This window comes from Staurois parvus, unplaced genomic scaffold (assembly GCF_062004578.1).
Source record: "Staurois parvus isolate SC_StPar_1 unplaced genomic scaffold, SC_StPar_1.0 ptg000696l, whole genome shotgun sequence".
Classification (NCBI taxonomy): Eukaryota; Metazoa; Chordata; class Amphibia; order Anura; family Ranidae; genus Staurois; species Staurois parvus.
In genome coordinates this window covers 10781921-10804786 of record NW_028318492.1, presented here as the reverse complement: position 1 = coordinate 10804786, position 22866 = coordinate 10781921, and the positions used below count along the sequence as shown (strand labels likewise).

Below are 22866 nucleotides of genomic sequence, written 5' to 3'. Positions count from 1 at the left end.
CATATTAGTGTGGCACTTAATTTCCTAATCACTCATAGTTAAAAGTGGTACAGTCTGCACCATACAACAGTGTTCATTAGTAACAAAACGAGTGGCCCAATGCACCTGAATTTGTCACATGATAAACTTCAGCAGAGATGTTCCTTGTTCTGACCATTATCGGTAACATTAGGTAGACAGACTTCATGGAAGCTAATAATTGACATGCTTGCATATGCTGAGATCTTTGTATAATCTCCCAGAATAGGTAAAAAAAAAGGTTCACATTTTGCACTGCAGATTAATGGGGCGCTATTGATTTTCCCCATTTGCAAGCGATATCAATCAAGATATCTTCATTATATAGACCAGGGGTGTCAAACTGGTGGCCCTCCAGCTGTATATGAAACTACAAGTCCCATCATGCCTCTGCCTTTGGGAGTCATGCCTTTGTAATTGTCAATCTTGCAATGCCTCATAGGACTTGTAGTTTGGCAACAGCTGGAGGGCTGCCAGTTTGACACCTGTGGTATAGACTATAACACCACTGGTGACTGTATCTAGAAGTGAGAACTTTTAATATGGTTTAGAATTTAAATGTTTTTATGGTAAATATTGATGAAAAAAAGACAAGTCTAGGATCGTTTCTGACTAGAAGCCTTTCAGTCCTGCCCAGGATGTCTGTCTAGGAGCTTATGTTCTAGTATGGTCTCCACTCTGCTGCTTTAATTAGAAAAAAGAATAAAGCAAGGATCACTGTGGATTGTGTGTATTCTTTGCCTGGTTCCAGCAGTATTACCAAGCTTGCATTTTGTAGCAGCAGTTGCAGGAAAAATTGTTCCTATACATAAGCATAGACCATACATCAGGGCTCCATTTAATTCCCAGTCTCTTCTGATTCTATGGTTCCATCTGTCAGAATTTGGCATACTAATACCCAGACAGTAGTGTGTTCAATGATGAACATTTTTGCATAGCACACATTTTGCTGTAATTACAAAAATTATTTGTATTACTTATGTAGCCTTGGTGTATATATATTTTTTTTTTTCATTTTTAATCATGTCCAGTATAATCCTTTTTAATGTGCAGCCTTAACTGGCAACCACAGGTTCATTGCTGAATGCAAAAATTCCTACATTTACTATTATTTCTGTGTAATATCAGAGTATGTCAAGGACCAGTAAACTTAAATTTCAGTTCTGTATCACATGACTACTCTTAAATACTGGCTGGCCTTTTACTTTCAACAGCAAATTTAACAAGGACATAAAAAGCATGTCATATACATATTAAAATCAAACTTAGACAGTAAGGAGTTCTAAAGCCCTTTGTACCTCTTGACTGTACTGATCTAGCTACAGTACCATTGCCATAGTGCAGCACATAGCTTTAAAAGGTTTGCATAGACAAAAAATGAAAAGATAGCTCAGCTCAAAGCTGTATTTCACTTATACACATTGGCTGACTCATGGGGTCAAGCCTTTCTCTTCTCTTAAGAGAATGATTCGATCTTGTATATGTGAGCTGGAGCTCTGGTGTATGCACATCTAAATACAGTTTCTGCTATTTATTATCTGCACTCTTCCGCTTATTACTGCTGTAATTTACAATTAATTTGTCTGTTAATATTGACTGTCATATTGCACACATTATGACAGACTTGCTTTACAGAAATAAATCAGGTTCACACATGAATACACACTGTGAGTAATGAGAAAATCACTAGTTTCCCATCTAGTTTCATAGTTTTAGATATCTCTACTTTTGTCATGTTTCCAAGTGCACCTTGGGTTTTTTGGATGGTTATGCATTAGACGTTGCTGCATATACCATATTGTGTGTTTACTACACCCTGATCACACCATACCCACACTGATGGATATCTTTTAACATAAGGATACATGATGTACTGTATACACATGTACAGTGCCTTGAAAAAAGTATTCATACCCCTTAAATTTTCCACATTTGTCATAATACAACCAAAAACGTATTTTATTGGGATTTTATGTGATAGACCAACACAAAGTGGCACATAATTGTGAAGTGGAAGGAAAATCGTAAATGGTTTTCAAAATGTTTACAAATAAATATCTGAAAAGTGTGGCATGCATTTGTAGTCAGCCCCCTTTACTCTGATACCCCTAAGTAAAATCTAGTGGAACTGATTGCCTTCAGAAGTCACCTAATTAGTAAATAGAGTTCACTTCTCAGAATAAATACAGCCATTCTGTGAAGCCCTTAGAGGTTTGTTAGAGAACATTAGTGAACAAACAGCATCATGAAGGCCAAGGAACACACCAGACAGGTCAGGAATAAAGTTGTAGAGAAGTTTAAAGCAAGGTTAGGTTATCAAAAATATCCAAAGCTTTGAACATCTCATGGAGCACTGTATCCATCATCTGAAAATGGAAAGAGTATGGCACAACTGCAAACCTACCAAGACAGGACTGTCCACCTAAACTGACAGGCCGGGCAAGGAGAGCATTCATCAGAGAAGCAGCCAAGAGGCCCTTGGTAACTCTGGAAGAGCTGCAGACATCCACAACTCAGGTGGGAGAATCTGTTAGTCGTGCACTCCACAAATCTGGCCTTTAACAAATAGCTCAGTCAAAGTCCAGACCTAAACCCAAGTGAGAATCTGTAGCAAGACTTGAAAATTGCTGTTCACAGACACTCTCCATCCAATCTGACAGAGCTTGAGCTATTTTGCAAAGAAGAATGGGCAAAAATTTCACTCTGTAGATGTGTAAATCTGATAGAGACATACCAAAAATCAATTGCAGCTGTAATTTTCAGCAAAAGGTGGTTCTACAAAGTATTGACTCAGGGGCTGAATACAAATGCATGCCGCACTTTTCAGATATTTATTTGTAAACAATTTTAAAAAAACATTTATTATTTCCCTTCCACTTTACAATTATGTGCCACTTTGTGTTGGTCTATCACATAAAATCCCAATAAAATATATTTACGTTTTTGGTTGTAACATGACAAATGTGGAAAATTTCAAGGGGTATGAATTCTTATTCAAGGCACTGTATACAGTCCCAGTTGTAGGTTACACTGCAGATGAGCCTTGACTGGATAAATCTGGGTGCAAGGTAGTATAGTTGTGTGCATCATGTAGAAATGGCAATATACACAAAAGTGAAAGTGTTTTGCCCCCTTCCTGATTTTTTTTTTTTTTTGCATATTTGTCACACTTAAATGATTCAGATCATCGATAAACTTTAACATTGCAGTTTTTAAATAATGATTTCATTTATTAAGTGAAAAAAGCTGTCCAAACCTGCCTGGCCCTGTGTGAAAAAGTAATCGAGCCCCCCCTCCCCAGCTTGCTAAATCATGAATGAACTGTGATTAACCACATATTTTAGAAAGCAGAGTGAGAGTCTCATTATCCATAAATAGAGAAAACTTGGAACAGTGGTGAACCTTCCCAGGAGTGTCTGGCCTACCAAAATTACTCCAAGAGCATGATGACGACTCATCCAGGAGGTCATAAAAGAACGCAGAACAACATCTAAAGGACTGCAGGCCTCACTTGGCTCAGTTAAGGTCAGTGTTCATGATTCAACAATAGGAAAAAATTTGGGCAAAAATAACATCCATGGGAGAGTTCCAAGGCGAAAGCCACTGCTGACCAAAAAGAACACCAAAACTTGTCTCACATTTTCCAAATAACATCCCCAGGATTTTTGAGCAAATATTCTGTGGACTAATGAGACAAAAGTTGAAATTTTTGGAAGGTGTGTGTCCTGTTACATCTGGCATAAAACTAACAGCATTTCATAAAAAGAACATCCTACCAACAAATGTGGTGGTAGTGTGATGGTCTGAGGCTGCTTTGCAGCTGCAGGACCTGGACAACTTACCATAATAAATGGAACCATGAATTCTGTGGTCTACCAGAAAATCCTGAAGGAGAATGTCTGGCCATCAGTTCGTGACCTCAAGCTCAAACACACTTGGGTTATGCATCAGCACAATGATCTGAAACACAAAAACAGCAACAGGACAGTGATCTGAAACGCACTTCTGAATGGCTCAAAAAACAAAATTAAGGTTTTGGAGTGGACTCGTCAAAGTCTGGACTTAAATCTAATTGAGATGATGTGGCATGACCTTAAACCGGCCGTTCATGTTTGAAAACCCTCCAAGGTGGCTGAAGTAAAACCGTTCTGCAAAGAAGAATGGATCAAAATTCCTCCACAGCAATGTGAAAGACTTATTGCCAGTTATCGCAAATGCTTCAGTACAGTTGTTGACACCAAGGGTGGAACAACCAGTTATTAGGTTTACGAGGCTATTACTTTTTGACATAGGGCCAGGCGTGTCTGGACAGCTTTTTTCTCTTAATAAATGAAATCCTAATTTAAAAACTTATATAACTGCAGTGCTAATAAATCAGCAAAAATATCCCCACCATAAAAGCATAAACCAGGAAACATGGACAAATAAATTACATAAGTCCACATACAGGCTATTGAGAACATAGATCGTGATGCTCATAAGAAAAAAATGAAAGATAGTGGTATACTCCACCGTCACCCCAATCGTGCAGTCTCTTACCGGATAGATTTGACCACAAAAATGGTCGAATTTAAACACTGAGCAAGAGCCAACAATCGATTCACCATGAGTACAACCTCCTCCAAAATTGATCAGCCTCAACTTTTAGCTGGAGATACCAATGCTCCTGGACAAACCAGCTGGCAGCCAACTAGGAAAATGCCTCTACATGTCAGTTTGGTTGACCCTCTCTTTCCACTTGGCTCATAAGACAAATACCTGCTGCCCTGGAGCCGCCGCCTCCCGCCATTGTTGTGGTCAAATTTATCCGGTAAGAGACTGCACGATTGGGGTGAAGGTGGAAGATACCACTATCTGTCATTTTTTTGTCTTATGAGCACCACTGCCTACGGACTTAGTAGCCTGTACATGGACTTATGTAATTTATTTGTCCATGTTTGCAGGTTTATGCTTTCCATATACTGTATTTATAGTGGAGATATTGTTGCTGATTTATTAGCATTACACTTCAAATTTTATATATATATATATATATATATATATATATATATATATATATATATATTTGTGATGGGTTTTGTCACAAGTTAGCCTGCAGTTTCTTTTTTGTGTACTCTTACCTCCTTACTGCAATGCTGTTCCTGATCCCTTTCACATGTGTGTTTGTCTGTGCTCACCTATGGGCATCATCTGCTGTTCTGAGTTTTATTTTCTTCCCTTCCATCACTTCCAGGCCTGCCTCCTTGTTTGCCTGCTTATATAAGACATGCTCAGACTAGGCTACTTTGCCTGAGCAACTTCCTAGTTGTTTGAGCTCCTGTGTGTTGCTATCTCCTGTATCCTACATTGACTACTTGTGTACCGACCCCGGCTTCGTTCTCTGACTGTGCTTGTTTTCCGCCCGTCCTGACGTCGGCTACTCTATCGGATTTCTGTTTGTCTCCTCCCATTGTACTCTGCTCTCGCTAGCAGTCTGCTCAGCTGGGCGTACCTGGGGGCTGCGACCTGGTCCCAGCTTGCTGCAAGTCCATCCCCACCATCAGGGGCTCTGGTGAAGAAGCAGGCTGGGGCTTAGACTCCACGCCCTGGGGAACCCCAAGTTGACTATCTACAAGGGCTCACTACCACAGGTGCTGACAGGTTTAGCCTGCCTAATGTGCTAGCTGCTTAACATTTGTTTTTTCTGTTCTGTGATTGTCCTTTATGAGCTTAAGTGCAAGTAGTTGATCTAAATTGAGATCATTTATAAATTGCATTTTGTATTTACTCAAGTTATCTTTGTGTAATATTAAACTGTGTTTGGTGATCTGAATCATTTAAGTGTGACAAATATGCAAAAAAAAAATCAGGAAGGGGCAAATACTTTTTCACAGCACTGTATTTGTCAATGTGAACATATCCTTTCATATTTGTATGGCCAGCCTCCACTCATAGGCAAAGGAAACCTCACATCAGTAACCAGTAGAAGGAAGAGACATTTGCCCTATGTGAATGATATACAGATGACTAGATGTACCTGCCTCTTTGGTAGCCAGAGAAAAAATGCTTAGTGGAGAAACTATATAAAGCATTTAATCCATCCAAAACTGACATATTGGGGTTTATTTACTAAAGCTGGAGAGTCCAAAATCAGACTCCCTTCTGCATAGAAACCAATCAGCTTCTAACCTCAGCTTGTTCAATGAAGCTTTGGCAATGAAACCTGGAAGCTGATTGGTTTCTATGCAGAAGGGAGTCTGATTTTGGACTCTCCAGCTTTAGTAAATAAACCCCATTTAGTCAGCAGTCCAGATTCTTTTAGAAATCCAGAAGCATTATCCCTGCCGAGCGTGCTATACAATGTAGTCATTACGAGGGGGGGTTTGCTGTCCATGTCATTTTCCCTTCTAGTACATCAGAAAGAATGCAGCAAGAGTAGTGACACTCAGCAGTGTGGTGGGAGGGAACTCCAGAAGAGGAAATATCACTGGGATCCTCAACACGTTAGAAATAGCAGATGATACATACAGTACCAACAACTTTCCACAAATGGCCTCTAGACTAGACCAGACCAACCTGGAGAACTTTCTACAGCTTCTATTGTAATCTGTTTCTGACATCTTGGGAATGTTTCTTTGGTTGCATGGCTGTCTACCAATGCTTATATGTTTGCACTGCCCTTTTGGCTTATACAATGAAAGCGCAATCATTCTATCAATTGCTAATGCCTGTCATTTTTTTCTGCTGTTAATTTGAATTGATTCATAACACCAATGATCAATTTTTTATATTTTCTCCCCTTTCTGTCTGACTTGGTTGGAATCCCCTGCTTCTGGATGTCTACAGGTGAACCTAGTATCTTCACTAGTCTGCCTCTGGGCTTTTATATAGTGAGTAGCATGGTATTGTTAATTGGAGCAAAGTATATAACAGGTTAGTTTTTATTCTGTTATTTGGATCCCAATATTAACTAACTGTTGGGTTTATTTGTTAAGGTGGCATAGAGATGTTGTGCAGAGTGCATCTGTAGCAACCAATCGAAAATAATCTAAGTTATCGGAGTCTACTAAAATCTTGTATTTTACTTTGCACATGCTTGTTGTGCTGTTTTATTGAATAAACCAGTATGCGTTTATCCATCATCAACATGTTCTTTTGCTGGATTTTTTAACTCAAAATTCCAGGTTTATGACATTGAAATTTGCTGTACCTGTGTATATTTTGGCAGCTTTCACATTTAGGAACTTGAAACACAACACAGTTACCACATGAGGGTGCCATAAGCTCGTGTATGGTTATGAAAGGATATCATTAAGCCTTGCATTCCATTGTGCATAGATATAATTAAGTTCTTCCACTAGTAAGGTACTGGGTTATAGCTATAATTAAGTTTACCAGTTGTCCTTCACATTCAATTTACTTCAGATATAAAAGACAGGTTCTTTGTAATTAGTGAAAGGGAAACATGTGTATTAATTACTACACCTTTTATAAAGTGTTAGGACTGATTATTGCTAATCAAGCTTAACCTAAAATATTTTCTGAGCAGAAATGATCCTTTTGGGACACAAATTTAGATACAAAGTTGAATGAGATGATAAAGTAAACTCTATTGCCCAAGAATAGATATCTGAAATGAGGCTTGGTTGCTGAACTACTGCTACATTAATGGATTTATAGGATGCACATAATTGTGTTCTGCATATGGAGATTAAAGCTGAAGTCCAGGAAAATACATATAAGCATCCTTTCATCTGGATATGTATTTTTAGAAATAATCCTTGAATGTGTTTTTTAAATGCAGCTAGTATACATACTTCAAATCTGTCCTTATAGTAGCCTTTTGTAGTCCTCTGCATAGCAAGATTCAAGCTGTGAAGAGAAGAGCCGACAGTGTCCGACAATCAAAGCTCTTTTGCATTGCATAGGGCGGCACAGTGGCTTAGTGGTTAGCACGTCTGCCTTGCAGTAAATGGGTCATGGGTTCAATTCATGACCAAGGCACCTCCTGAATGGAGTTTGCATGTTCTCCCTGTGCTTGCGTGGGTTTCCTCCGGGTGCTCCGGTTTCCTCCCACACTCCAAAGACATGCTGGTAGGTTAATTGGATCCTGTCTAAATTGGCCCTAGTATGTGTATGTATGAATGTGAGTTAGGGACCTTAGATTGTACACCCCTTGAGGGTTAGGGACTGATGTGAATGTTCAATATATATGTAAAGCACTGCATAAATTGATGGCGCTATATAAGTACCTGAAATAAATAAATAAATAAATTGCTCAGTGTTGTCAGTGTAGCACTGTGCACTTGTCTGCAGGATGGGAGGGCACAGAGGTTACATCATTAGTTTGCTGCTGCTCCTTATCTATCTATTCAGCAGGCTGAAACGGGGACACCAGTATAATAACTGTAAAAGAGAGAGTGGTGTCACCTCTCTGACTGATCAAAAGTGGCTGAATTAAAGGCAACATGTTTGGCAGATGGAACTGTTCATGTGTGTATTTTGCTGTGTAAGGTAAAATCAGTTTTACCAGAAAAATCTGACTCTAATCTGAACTGTTCAGTTACAGTTGGTGTCCGTGGGTTACTGCACATAACCGTGCAAAGAACAATATAAAACCCTGCCAAGCACTGACTGTATAAGCTACCCATCTGCTGACAAGTAAAGTGTTTTAAATGTCCGTTGGTTTAACAATAATTTCAACAACGCATGTAAAACAAATTCTGTCCTTCACTTAGCTCTGATTTCTTTCCTTAGCAAACTAGCTCTGAAAATTATATGCAAGATTCCCTTATCATAACCCTGAGATATTGCTTTACCTTCTATGCATACTAATACATGCACTTAATTGTTTACATGGTGTTTGATTAAAGTTTTATATACCTGATATTAAATATCCTTTCAAGACATTAGTAGTACATGCAGGAGTTATTTTAATTAAGCAGAAGTCCATGTAGAAATAAAAGACACAAACGTTGTAGCTCTGTATCTGGTAATAAATTCTTAATTACATGCAAGCAGTGCAAGTATGTAAATATAATTTATCAACCTTTTGCAGTCCCTGTACAGTAAAGCTTAAACACCGGGTGTGCAGCAAAAGAACCAAGTCAGTTTTGCTGCAGTGAAATGAGTGTGCTGATAGTAGAGAGAGCAGAGTGACCGAAAGATGAACTTCTCCTTTCACTGTCCAGTCACAGGCTGAGGGTGGGGGATGAGAGCTGTAAGAGTAACTGAACTGCAGTAGATCTATATATTGATGTGCCTGGGGAGAGGAAAGGGCCCTTGCTGGACCTCTGCTGCAGTGAGTAGGGCCTTTTCCCATGTTTTTACAGGGAGCCTGCTTGGTGCAGTTTTTTTTTTTAATATATATATATATATTTCCCTCCTAGTGGGTTAATCCACTGGGAACCAGATGTGACACATCCGGTCACCTGTCCAGTAGTGATAATGGGGGCTGTGGCTGATTTTGAATTTGGTGCTCGAGTGGCTTGCCTTCTGCAACTGCGTGGGCTCTGTGCCTTGCTGCTCCTCGGTGAGTCGCTCTATGATTTCATGCAGACGCTGTTGCCTTTCTGCCAAATGCTTTGTGCCTGCAACGGTTCTACAATCGTCTGGTGACTTGGAAGTAGACACCATTAACCCTTTCTGCTCTGGCAGTGAAAGTGTGAGTACCTTTGTGAGCTGTCTCTCACTTTTTTCCAATGTTGTGGATCATAAGCACAAGGGCAGTGGTCCTTGGGCCCTAGTCAGCTTGCGATCTGCTAACAGTGCCAAGGGAACTTGCAGTAAACCCTCTATAGGACCTGACACCCAGTAGCCCAGATCACTGTCACAGCATTCCTCTGAGCCTTCCTTTAATCCCTTCAGGGGTTAACCCTTCCTCTTTATTGCAAAGATGAGAAGTTTATCTTGCTATGTCTGAGTTTAAGGGAAAACTTGCAATTATGGTAGCTGACTTAGAACGCAGGTGCATGCTTCTATGAAGCTCTCCCACAGAGTCCAATTTTGTGCAGAAACAACTGCGGCCTCAGGGAATTCAGTCAGCCAAGGAGGAGAAAGATTGTACCTTATTTATATTTGAAGATTTGTTGCACAAGGACTGTCAGTCTGTATGCATTACTCCAGAATTTAACACCATCTTCATCCCTGTTGATGCCTGTTTCAGCTACATTTAAAATGAGTAGCCTTTGTAGTCTGAAGAGCTGTCAGACTGCTAAGGTTTCCCCTATTGCATCTGGTCCTGTATAGTGATTGGCCTAACCTAGAAAAGGTCTTTGCTCTTCCTATGTGTTTTGCTCAGCAATACCCTATGAAGAAGGGGTTCCTATAGAAGTGGTCTGTCCCTACTGTAGACCCAGCCATTCCCTGTCTTAACAAGACACACAATAAAAGCCCTTTTAAGGCCTTATTCTCCTCACTTCCTGCCCTGAAACCTGCGATTGTGACAATGTCCATCTGTCAAGCCTTAGCTTTTTGGTTCAAGGATATGGCCCAGGACCCTAGATGTATTCTGACAAATCCCCTGTCCTCCACCAAATAGACCTCATGCATGTGACCCTACCCTATTGTGTTTAGGAGCTAACAGATGTTATAAACCAACTATCCAGAAAAGGCCTTCTTTTGGGACAACACCCTTTGTCTCCAGTCTTGGTGTGCTGAGCATCTTTTCAAGGAACATCTGTTGCATATGCCCTTTGATTGCAAATCCTTGGGCAGCTTTGTTAAGCAAGTCACAAGGGGGATCAGTACCCTATTTTCCCAAAAAAGGAAGGCAAGATCTCTACACTGTACACCTTCAGCAAAAAGGGCTCCTTTCGTATGTTGTACTGCTCGCTTACCTTGTCCCAGGATATTCCAGACATTTGGGTCCAGAACATTTGTATCCAGGAGTTTCAAATTGGAATTTCAGTCTGTGTGTCCACCCTACTTCATGTTTGCAAACTTGCCAACATCGCTGAAAATACTGGTGGACCTTTACACTGCTCTAGTGCATAAATAGATAGGCACTTGCTCAATGAAATATATATATATATATATATATATATATATATATATACTGTGACATAATGTATAATCACAAAATTAAATATAGAGTGCTCTCCCAACACCACGTGTACCAATTATGTAAATACAGGGTATAGGGGGCGTGGCTTGGTGCATGGAGCGGTAGCAGCAACCCTGCTTAGCTCCCGGCCCGGACCTCCGTAACAGGCACTCTCCCTCCCTCATGGGCTCTCTAATATACCCCGCATGGGGAAGAACCAACACCAGACCCCCCGGGGAGCAACAAATACAGGGTATAATATAGTCCAAAGGCTTGTAAATGAATGAAAGTCCCATAGGAGGGTGTCGCATAAATCCAGTGAATTCTTCACCACTCGAAGTCACCAACTCCATACACGATCTAAAGGTTCCCATGGGTACAGAAATTCCATATGGAATCTGCCTGATCAACCATTGCATCCAGGAGGCCTTCTAGCTTCTGTGGACATCAATGATGCCTACTTGAATATCCCCATATTCCCTGTACATTAAGGCAACCTGCATTTTGCTGTGCGCATACAATCTTAGCAAATTGTTGCCCTTCCCTTTTGGGGCCTATTTATTGCAATCAATCAGAAATTATAGAAACTCCTGGATCTCAGCGTTGTTCGTCATAGATTGAGTTGAGGTTCACACATCAACTCGGGTATGTCCTTAGCTTTTGGGTGACACCAGGTGCAGTGCTATTTTACTTGTGGGTTGGAACTTTGACCCCTATATTTTTCTATCACTAGTGCCTTATAAACATTGAAACATTACTTCTTGCAGTAAATGGTGACCTTCCTTAGTGCCAGTGTTACTGGAATATCAGCTCCCAAGTATAATTTAGAGCGCTACCCTTTTTATTTGTTTTCATTGCAACCAACGTCTTTTGGACCATGGAGAGATTTTGGTGGATGCTAAATCTCCAGAATTCAGCACTGGAAATGTTTTATGACCTGGTGCATCAGGACTTGATCTTAGATACGGCCCTGTCCAAGGTTTTCCTTTCCCTGAATAAGCTCCAATTTCTTTGCTTTCTAGTGCAGCCCGGGAGCCAACTGACTCTCCATTTTCTCTGAAGGTTTTGGGTCTAACTAGGTCCTTCTTAGAGGCAGTTCAGTATACCCAATTTCAAACCAGACTGTTTCAGCTCAACATCCTGGCAGCATGGTACAAAAGTTTGCTTTTCTGGATCATCCCATACACCTGCTTTGGTAGGGCCTGAACTGACAAAGTGGGTCACAAATTGGCACTGGAATCCACAAAATACTTTCAATAGTTTGGAAGGTGCTCAGGATGGATGCCAGCCTATTAGGCTGGGAGGGAGTCCTAGGTACCATCTCGTCGTCAGAGGAAGCTCATCTCCCAATCAGTATTATGGAACTCAGGATGACTTGGTTATGCCTTCAATGCTGGTTCTCTTTTCTATGAGGTAATCTGAATATGATTCACTCTGAAAATGGCATGGTATGGTAGTAGCTTGCAACAAACATCTGGTTGTGGATCTCCTGGCTTCCAGCTTCAACTACATATTAGAGGTTTGTCTGCAGATTAAGGGATCTTCTAGCCTTTGCAACATATGATCTGATAACTCTGTGGGATCAGTTCAACTTGATCTTCACTTTTCCTACACTGAAGCTTATCCTTCACCCACTCCCCAGGATTGAGATGGAGGGCATTCATTGCACAAAAATTGGCCCAGGGGGACATGATACTCAGACCTTCTCAGGCTCCTGGCACACTCTTCATGGGCTCTCTAAGTTTGTTCAGATCTACCCCAAGAACTGGTTTGCCATTCTGCTTCTTGATTGTTAGTTTTACTGGCATGGCTGGTAAAGCTCATGGTTCTGAGGGACAGGGATCATATTCAGTCATACCTATGCTCTTAAAAGCTAGGAAGTCAAATGCTCGTGGTCAACCATCTCAATTAGAAAGCACATTTCTCTTGGCCCTGGACAAGCAAGTTTCATCTTAGAGTCTTGTTTATTGGATGAATCCTGTATTTTCTCCAGTCTGGTCTGGAACAGTGTTTGGCACTGAGTACCATCAAGGGTCAAATCTCAGCCTTAGTGGTTATTTATCAGAGACTGCTTGCCTCTCACTCTTTAGTGAATTCCTTGGTACAGGGTGTTGCTCACAGTTCTCCTGTACGTTCCCCAGTAATTCTGTTTGATCTCAACCTGGTTCTCTAGGTTTTTCAAAGATCACCCATTGAACCCACTAGGGATATCCCTTTGTCCATGTCTGTCCTTAACCACAAGGTTGCCTTTCTTCTCATCATTTCTGGAAGGCAAGATTCTGAATTGGTTGTCTTAAAGGCTAAGTTCACCTTTTGGGGGGAAATAAAATAAAATAAATAAATGCACATTTTTTGCAGGTAAAAAAAATGTGCATTTATAATTTTTTTTTTCCCAAAGGAACCTGCAGAGTATTGCAAATGCAATGTCAGACTCTTGAAGACTCAGGATAGCTGTCTGCCCCTACCTCGTAAGGGCAGGCAGTTACTTGAGAGCAGGAAGATCAGTGGACTCCGAGAGTACTCACTAGCACCCTCATTAAGAACTACAAGCCGTCAGTCCCAATGGCTGACTGTACTTGTAGTCTATCCATTCACAGGAAGCTGTGAATGAATGATGTGCCCATGTGGATGAAGAAGATCTCCTGCATGCTGTCACAGGGATGGGGGAAATCGGGGGGAGAAGCTGCAGATGCTGGAACATGTTTCACCCAAAAATGGTGGAACATGTAACGTTCTAGAGGTGAACTTATCCTTTAACCTGAAAATAACGCTTTCTTGTGCTACACATGAATTCTCCGTTTGTCGTTCTTGAAGGTCTCTGTAAAAGACAGTCTGCTTCTCTTTCCTTTATCGTTAAGTGGATTAGTCACCTCATCACTGAAGCTTATAACCTCAAGGGCAAGATTCTTCTGTTTCTGGTCAAATCCTACTGTACTAAATCATTTCATTTGGCTTTTCAACATCAGGCATCTGCTTCTCAGATTTGCAAGGCTGTCACCTAGTCTTCTGTTCACTCATTTGTCAAGTTTTACCAAGTGGATGTTCAAGCCTCAGATGATGCTGGCTTTGGTCATTAGTTCTTCAGGTGGCTTTTGTTGAGCCCCCTCTGCTAGCTTGTTGGTTTTCATAATCCTGCTAACATGTTGTGTTGCCCACTCCTCTATTGGATTGCTTTTGGATATCATAGTGTGCTCTGTCTTGTATCCCATAACGTATGATTAAGAAAATAGGACTTTTGACCTACTCTAAATACTTTTCTTTGAGTGCATTATGGAACACAGGTCACCTCTGTTCTTATAATCCACTCCTATTATTGCTTGGTAACAAAAATGAGACATGCTGGGAGTGTGAAGGGTTTTACTGGGCTGTCCTTACAGCTTTGTTTGCTATCCAAAATCCAATCTCCTAAAGGAAGCAGCATAACCCAGTGTACTTGAATTACTTTGTCCTATATGTACTCCAAGAAAAGGTTCTTACGGTAAATTCTTTTATTTATGCTTGTAAATGTGTCACAGAATAAAAACAGCTGTACTATGGATCATGCATCCATTCTTTGTTATACCTTCTGATGAATTAAATGTGTAACAAAGCTTAAGCATTTACCAAATTGATCTCCATGGTTACCTTTTTAAAACGTGAGAGTAACATGTTCATTTCCATTGGTATCCTCTTCTTTTGAAAACTCCAGATTCCTTGCTCTCATGCTGACTTTCTGGCTTCAGTACTTTGAGTCACAAGCCTGTAACAAATACGGTCTCAGACTTTTCTTTTGGCTTTCATATTCAATATGCTTTTCCTGGCCAGCTAGCTTTCTCAAAATGAGATAAAAATATGGTAGATTTAAAAATGTTTTGTCTGACAACATGGAAAACATTATCTATAAGTAGTCTGTAAATACTGAAGGTGGGAAATAGATTGAAATACATTTACGTAAGAGCCTAGAATCAGTGCTACACACAGTCGATGAACATGCTCAACAACCATTACAGAGTCTGATCCCTCAGGGTGGATGTGTCTGCAATTGTGCTGAACACTACTTTGGAAGCCATGTCCTGTCTTAATGGTGTCCGTTATTACCTACTTGTTAATACTTGTGTAAGGAGTAAGTTCATCCTCTTTGATGGTTCAGTTTTTTTATAGACATACTGGCATTCAAGAATTTTTCGGCTTCTTCCATATCCACAGTGGCTCATAGAGCATTTCCATCTGCTGCAGCTTCTAAACAGGTCATGAAACCTTGGGCTGATATTGCTAAATTCCTTTTTAAAATGCAATGTGCCCCTGTATAATGCTGATCTTTAATGTATATCTAAAGCTAGAACATTTCTTTTTTAATTTTGTTTAGAATAAGGGAGAATTAAATTCCTTTCATTTTTTGCTATATGTGTCCCAATAGAGATATTTCCCATAACTTCCTGTTTTTAGAGGCACATCAAGAAGTGACAGGGAACCAATCTAGTAAGGTAAATCCTCTTTTAAAAAATTGTCACGTGAACAAGTATTCCTTTTCCCGTACAACTCAAATATTTTGTTTTTCCATCGAGTTCAGTCTTGGTAGGTCACCAGTGAGGACATAATGAGCATAGATGGTCAGAAAAACAAAACAATTGATGGTCACAAAACAATTGACTGGGGGTTCTAAACCTTCCGTATTCTATCAAAAACATAAAAAAAAAACAAAAAAACTGGCTTTACTTCATACTAACCAAAACAGGTATACAGCAAATTAGGTTAGAAGTCTTGATCCTAATAGTTCCAGGTTAGTAAAGCCTAGTACACACAATAAAAAAATCAGATGAAAAAAAAAACGCTTTCGGAGTAATCGTTCAATAATTTGATCATTACTACAAATCTTTTGATAGCCGATCTTAACAGTTCATGCAATAATATCTGAAGGGACAACCACAAAAATATTTCTCATAAGATAACAACGAATGATTTTTGTGTAATTGGTATAGTTACAGGGCTTAAAATTTCGAGTCCTGAGCTACTAGCCAAGCCTTAAAGTTACTCGCCACCAACAAACACACACAGAGACACCTGTACATACACACAGACATGTACACACACACACACACACACACACACAGACACATGTATAGACACACACACAGATACATGTACATACACACGCACAGACACATGTACATACACACAGACACATTTACATACACACAGAAATATGTACAATAGTACATGCATGCACAGACACACACACACACACACCACCCCCCCCCCAAAAAAAGTTGCAGTACTTCGTTGTTCACTCACAGATCCGGGTACTGCACTCTAGGGGGAGGCAGAGAGCACATCACACACTCCTTCTTTTGCTTTCACTGCGCTCAGCTTTTGAGCAGTCTGACGGCTCCCAGTGCCAATGACAGATCCGGCCTGAACTCCGAGACTGCTCAGCAAGATGGCCCTGGGGGACACACTCGCCCCCACCATAATTTCCACTCGCCATTGGTGAGCAGGCGAGTGGAAATTTCAAGCCCTGGTATAGTATTTGTACAAAAAAATTAAGTGACCAAGACTGTGCATACTCATTACAATACAATATATCACTTCCAAAGTTGTATTCTGTCTCACAACAATTTTTTGTAAATTTAATAACCTATCAGTTTTCTTTTTTTTTTTACATCTTTTAAGGATAGGGGTACATCATAAACATGGAAAAACATTAAACATATCAAATTATTCAGGAAGTTCAGAGCTTCATGGCCGTGTGCAGGTTAGAAGGCATCTGTTGGTTCACACATCTCAGTGCAATCTGAGCTGCCACATACATTACAAAGTACAAATAACAAAATAAATATATAATCTTAGTGTTGAAGTGTTACCAGGTATTTTTATCAAAAAACAAAGAAACCCAAAGCTTGAGAGATACTCCAGTGTAGCACAAAGAGAAGAAGACAGTCATACGGTTGCAGTACAAGAAGCTTGGTTCGTCAAGGGGCGGGGTAAGAGAAATAAAAAGGGGGGGGGGGATGGAGAGACCAGAATCATATAGAGGCGAGGGTAGGGGAGAAAAAAATATGTAATGACAACAAGAAGGGATCCATGAACAAGCATCACCTATAATTTAATAAAATTATGGGTTAGGATCCTATCCCATACCACTCCCCATCATGAATCCAGCACACGAAGGATAAAGAGGTGAAAGGACTACCTTCTAAACAGGAAGTAATAAGGTACTCACAACCATTGATTAAGTACTCTACGTACTTAAAGTCATTCCAGTAAAACCATTTCTGGTTTATTTCAGAGGTTTTGTCCCTAAGGGCCACTGTAAGTTCCTCCATTTCCTGAATATCATTTACTCAGGAGAGCTACTTTTCCATACACTGGGGGTGCAGTCCTTTGCCGCATTTAATAGCTGCAGAAGCAAAGATTTCTTAGAATGGTTACACAACATAGGGGTCAGGTGAAGAAAGTTGGCCACCAGATCATTTGCCAGAGAGAAACCCGTTGTGTGATGTATAATCGCTAAGATCCTACTACCGGTTGCCAGAAGGTTTGTAAGGTCAGGCAGTCCCAAAAGACTTGCAGGAATGTGCTGACCTAAGTTCCACATTAGCAGCGGATGATAAGAAAAGAGTTTGGCCAGTTTAGCCAGCATTCTATACAACCTGGTGACAAAAGAGATTTCTTGGTATTTATTACAAATCAATAGCATACAAAAAAAGGGATGATCATTTGATATTCTCATTGTGTGTACTAGACTTAACTCTATCAAAGTCTTAACATCCTGGCAACTAGAATTTTTAGTAGTATCAAGCTACATAATTCTTTAGTAGCTGACTGGTCCATCCAGCAAAGAATTGGAAATATCAAGAGGGTTTATCTTTTAGTTGTATCCATGTTATTTTTTAAACATTCTACTAGTTTTTGAATTTATTTTTATAGTGGGTGTTGTTTTTTATTAACATATTTGTTGTTTTTCTTTTCTAGGGCTTGACAAATGATTTCTGCAAATGAAGCGTTGGTGCTCGTTTGTTGGAGCCTTAGCTTGCCAACAAGAGGAAATATTTTAGTGAACTGTCCACCTGTTCCAGAATACTTTCCACCTATCTTTTGACACAATATTATTTGACACTCTGCTGCTCAACTGCTGTTCCAGCAGGCTTAAGACTCTTCTGCTGAATGGCCTGCAATCTAATTTATGTGAAGGTTATGCTACTGAGACCTACTTTTACCATAAGTGTACAGAGGAAATCTTTATCATTATGATGACAATGAAGGGAATACTAACCTCAGTCATTGCTATGACCGGACTTCTGAGGACATATTTGCACTTGGAGATTCATAGTAATAAAATCGGAATTCTTCTTATAACATTTTCAATGACTGAACAGGGAAATTTGTACAGATATTTTTGATGAAACTGTAATTGCTGAATGTTAAGTTAAAATAACTGGTAGTTTTCAAATCCAGCACAGACAATTATAAGTGAATTTTGTTATAAATTGTCAATTCGAAGTCACTTAAACATTAATTGTGCCTTTACATTCCCAGGCTTGTTTATATTTAAAGTTCTTGCATACATAATTGTTTTTGTTATGGTTCTTAATGTATTTCTCACAGTTGGGTGTAGAATTTTAATTAACAGTGCCATCAGTTGTTTTGCTAAAATGGAAAAAGCAAAATGAATTCTTGAAGGGTTCTTCTAAAGCAAGCTGCTTCAATGTTTAGGTACTTGAAAGGAATTGTCCCTTTAATTGAATAATTGTATTAATGATCCATTTTATAGCAATGAAATGGCAATACTGGTTTACCTTCATGTTCATTGAACTGGTGTTACCTGTTATTACACATAAGGGTGCCAAGTAGAGGAGTGCTTTTCTGTCTGAGTTGATAAACTTATTGTAAACATTATTTATAACTAAATTTGTACACAGATGTCAAGTTGCTACCGATGGCTACCTTTTGGTACATCAGAGTGTTGCCTTCAGTTGTCCCTTCTTTGTACCTTACCTACTGTATACTTTGTTCATAATATACCTTATTATATGTGGCATTGTATCAGCACACAATAGTATATTATTCGTTATTGTCACCATTCAGATTATCACAGGGGGCTATAGGCACTGACAATGCTGTATTTTTACAGACAGTCTAAGACAAAGACCTGCCATCACAAAATGAGACTATCTTGATTAACGTTCTAATTTATGTAATGTTTGAACTTGGTCCTATTTTCTATGATATGTTAATTTTCTTCAATAATGGTTATAGGAAAGATGAGTTGCAGAGGCCCTAATCATGCGTGGAGTTTAAGCTGCAACAGCAAGTGTTTGTTGGATTCAAAAATAAATTATATACTCACAAACATCAATTACATACTCACAAACATGTTTTGGGGGCCGTTGGATTCAACGTGAAACGCCACATCTTAAATGCTCACACATCACAGTGTGACTCCACTCGTTGAGACAGGAGTCATTCTGTGATGTATGAGCATTTAAGATGTGGAACTTCACATTGTCTGATTAGCTCAGAGGAAAGGGGCAAGGCCCCTGAAATGCATTAGCCTTCCACCTGTGTTGTACATGGTCAGATTCCATTGCCTCAAGACTGAGGTTGATTTCTGATACTCTTGTTTTCTACTATGTTTGTGTGTATGTAATTGATTTTTTGATCCAATAAGCATTTTGGTGGTAATGCACTAGGTGTTTGTGCCATCCTGTGTGTTTTCTGCAGTGTTGATGATTACCTAATCTGAGGAGGGCTGCATCGGTCAAAGCATTACAGGGACACCATTGGATGCACTATTGCCTGACCGCTGGAGTGTTTGAATTCTTTTTCTGCAACAGCAGGTGCCTGCACAGAGTGAGGTCTGGTTGCCCATTCACATTGGCTCTTAAGTATGAAATGGATTAGTTTTGTATCATGGTGTTTAATTTGGCACGGTAGCTCCTACACAAGATATACACTACATACATGTTGGACTTATCATAGGGCACTTCATGCATTTCTGTTCCACTTCAGGTGCTATGAACCACCACTTTTTCGTTGCTATGAGTAAAACCTAATACACAAAATAGCAGGAGCGCTTCTTCAATGTATGTTATATGATATGTCATATAACATTCACTGAGGCAGCGCTCCTGCTATTTTGTGTGTTATATTGTTAAGGTTGACTTTTTTTTTTTTTTTTAATAGGCGCAGCAGCCCAGTTTTCGTTTAATATTGAGTGTGCACCATTGATTGGTGTGTCCTAGATCATCATTATCTATCATTATAAGTAAAACCTACTCCACTACAGCATACATTGAGAATGTACAGGAACAGAAGGTAGAAATACAGTTGCCCTGTTCCAGTTGCACACAATATGCCTCTCCATTCACAGCCACAGGTTAGTTTATTTGTATAAAGTAAGGTTAGTAAATTGTGATACATGCTAGCTTACAAACAAGAGCAAAATTAAAGGACAGTCCACCCAAAATGTTTTTGAGTTGGTGGGATTTTTTCTACAGCAGGTAATGGTTTGCTTTCCTTTTGCATAGAAGCTCACTTTTGCAGTAGAAGTTGTCTCCCTTCTCTGAAATATTTGAGAAAGCCAAAGACAACAGTTGAACATTATTTCAGAATCTTTCATGATCATGATTTATCTGCTGGTGCAGGTACATTGTTTTGTAAATTGTCAAATTTAGTGGTAAATAACACTCTATACATTAGGTATACCAGTGTGTGGGGTAGTAATTCATCATCACAAACCAGGAATTTAGCAACTACAAAAGCTTCATAGAAGAAACGAAGGTTTGCAGTGATTTTAGTAATTTTAGCTAAACATTGGGGGAAATGTACTAAAACTGGTGCACAGTGAGTTTGGTGCAGCCGTGCATAGTAACCAATCAGCTTCTAACTTCAGCTTGTTCAAATAAGCTTTGACAATAAAACCTAGAAGCTGATTGGTTACTATGCACAGCTTCACCAGAGTCTTTGTGCACCAGTTTTAGTAAATCTTCCCCATAGTATTTAAATGCTACAAATACTCAGTTATAACCAACATGAATGAAGGGGAAAACACTTCTGCGGGAATGCATTAATGCTCTCTTTTGCCTAGCAGTTTGGCAAACAATGAATGTATGTATGGTGAGCGGTTTTATCAGCTCCCCTCTACAAAATCTTGGCCACATTATCATCTCCCATTTCCTCACTATCAGCCAGTGTGACCAACAATCACATTGATGGAGCAATAATACTGGACAAAATGGAAGCTGGTTAAAATGTACATACTTGCAGTCAAGAATTTTGGGCTTATAGGGCAAACAGTCTAAAGTGCTGTACAGGCATCAGGAGGTACCTGCTATTTAACAGGATTTTGGGCGCCCAGAGCACTTAGTGGGAAAACTAAACTGGCAAGTAGACATAGCACTGTCCAGAGCAGTACCTTCACCAAAGATTTGTCACATTCTAACCAGATGCAGTTTTATCAAGATACTGCATGTATATAACTTTTTTTTTTTTTATAAAGAGTTGGGCAGATGCCCGAAAACTCATGCACTCTCAAAAGCTACATCTGGTACCTAGCGTGCATGTTGTTGACACAGGGAGTATGTTTGCTGAACCCTTAGAACTGTGTTGTCTACACCTACATTAAAGTAAACCTGTTTTCTGAAACTTTGCATAGATTAGCATTACCAGATACCACAAAGTGCCATACATACAGTGGCTTTTCAAAATTTCTCTCCAGCATGCCCTGGAATCCTATGCAAACAAGAACTCAGGTATGCCCATAGTATCTGGGAGATGTGCAGACTAAACTGTGGGATATGGAAGTCATTCCAAGTTCTAGCTTAAAGAAAAGCCATACTCCACATACTGAGCACCCCAAATATTAGGGTTGCCAGGGAGCTCTGAAGTAGGATTTTTACAATTCGCTTGTATGTACCACACCACTTGTTTAACACATTAGCTTTCAACACTGTTAAATGCAACAGTACTCCGGGGGCAGAGAACTGTGCCATGCCTTTAGGCTTAGCTTCTAACTCTTACCTTCCATGTCATCCCAACACTAGCCATCCTTAATGAAAACGTATCCCCTTGTTTGCATACTCCCCTCCCCTGCATTTTGATTCCTTGCACAGAAGACTAGTCTTTGCTTTAAACCAGAATCCCGATGCTGAAATCAACTACTTAAACATTTTCTAGTAACTGGTTCCTTGTAAATGTTTGCAAAACTGTGTATTATTCACGTTACAGTGCTTAAAAGAAACTTAATGGGACTTCTTCACTCAGTTTCTGAAAATGTCAGCTGTCTGGCTATCATGCTGACTCTTTTCCTTCAATACTTTATATACCTAATCTTGAACTAGCTTGAAGATGAGGACTTTTGACTTCCCTAACCTGTATACTTGCATTGTGTTGGAGAATCTGGAAGTATTACAGGGTTAGCTTTTCTCCTGAGAGCTTAATAATGGAGCAAAATATATATATATACATATATATATATATATATATATATATATCATAATTCTTTGCACCAGAGAGAGCAATAATACAACTGTCATGTAAATGCATTTGTCTTATCTGTAGTGACACACGAGCAATTGCTGCTTTGTATTTGAAATACTGTAACTGATGTCAATAAATGTTTTGAATTGTTTGTTGATGTGTTCTTAATGGGATTCGTGTACATATCATTTTAATGTGTTGTTTTTATATTTTCCTGAAGATAACATGATTGAGCTTTAAGCCCTTGACGCCGACGTCACACAAATATGCGTCCTCACAGAATTTTTTTATGTGGGGCCGCATATTTGCGTACCTGTCTTTCTGCTGGGAGCGCGACACACAGCAAACTCCCAGCACAAAGACCAGGG

General features: G+C 39.6%; 1 protein-coding gene across 7 annotated transcripts in view; it reads left to right on the top strand.

Moving 5' to 3' along the window:
- Positions 1-22649, top strand: part of GK (glycerol kinase) — a 109273-nt gene extending 86624 nt beyond the window's left edge. For 4 of the 7 annotated variants that reach the window (XM_089653010.1, XM_089653011.1, XM_089653012.1 and 1 more), the window contains 2 exons: positions 6844-6930; positions 17993-22649. In XM_089653010.1, coding sequence (XP_089509136.1) covers positions 6844-6930; positions 17993-18006 — 101 coding nt within the window. In that variant the 3' untranslated portion in view covers positions 18007-22649. Of the gene's footprint in view, positions 1-6843; positions 6936-17992 lie in introns of those variants that run through there. The other 3 variants (XM_089653016.1, XM_089653013.1, XM_089653014.1) reach the window with 2 other exon arrangements.
- The last annotated feature ends 217 nt before the right edge of the window (positions 22650-22866 follow it).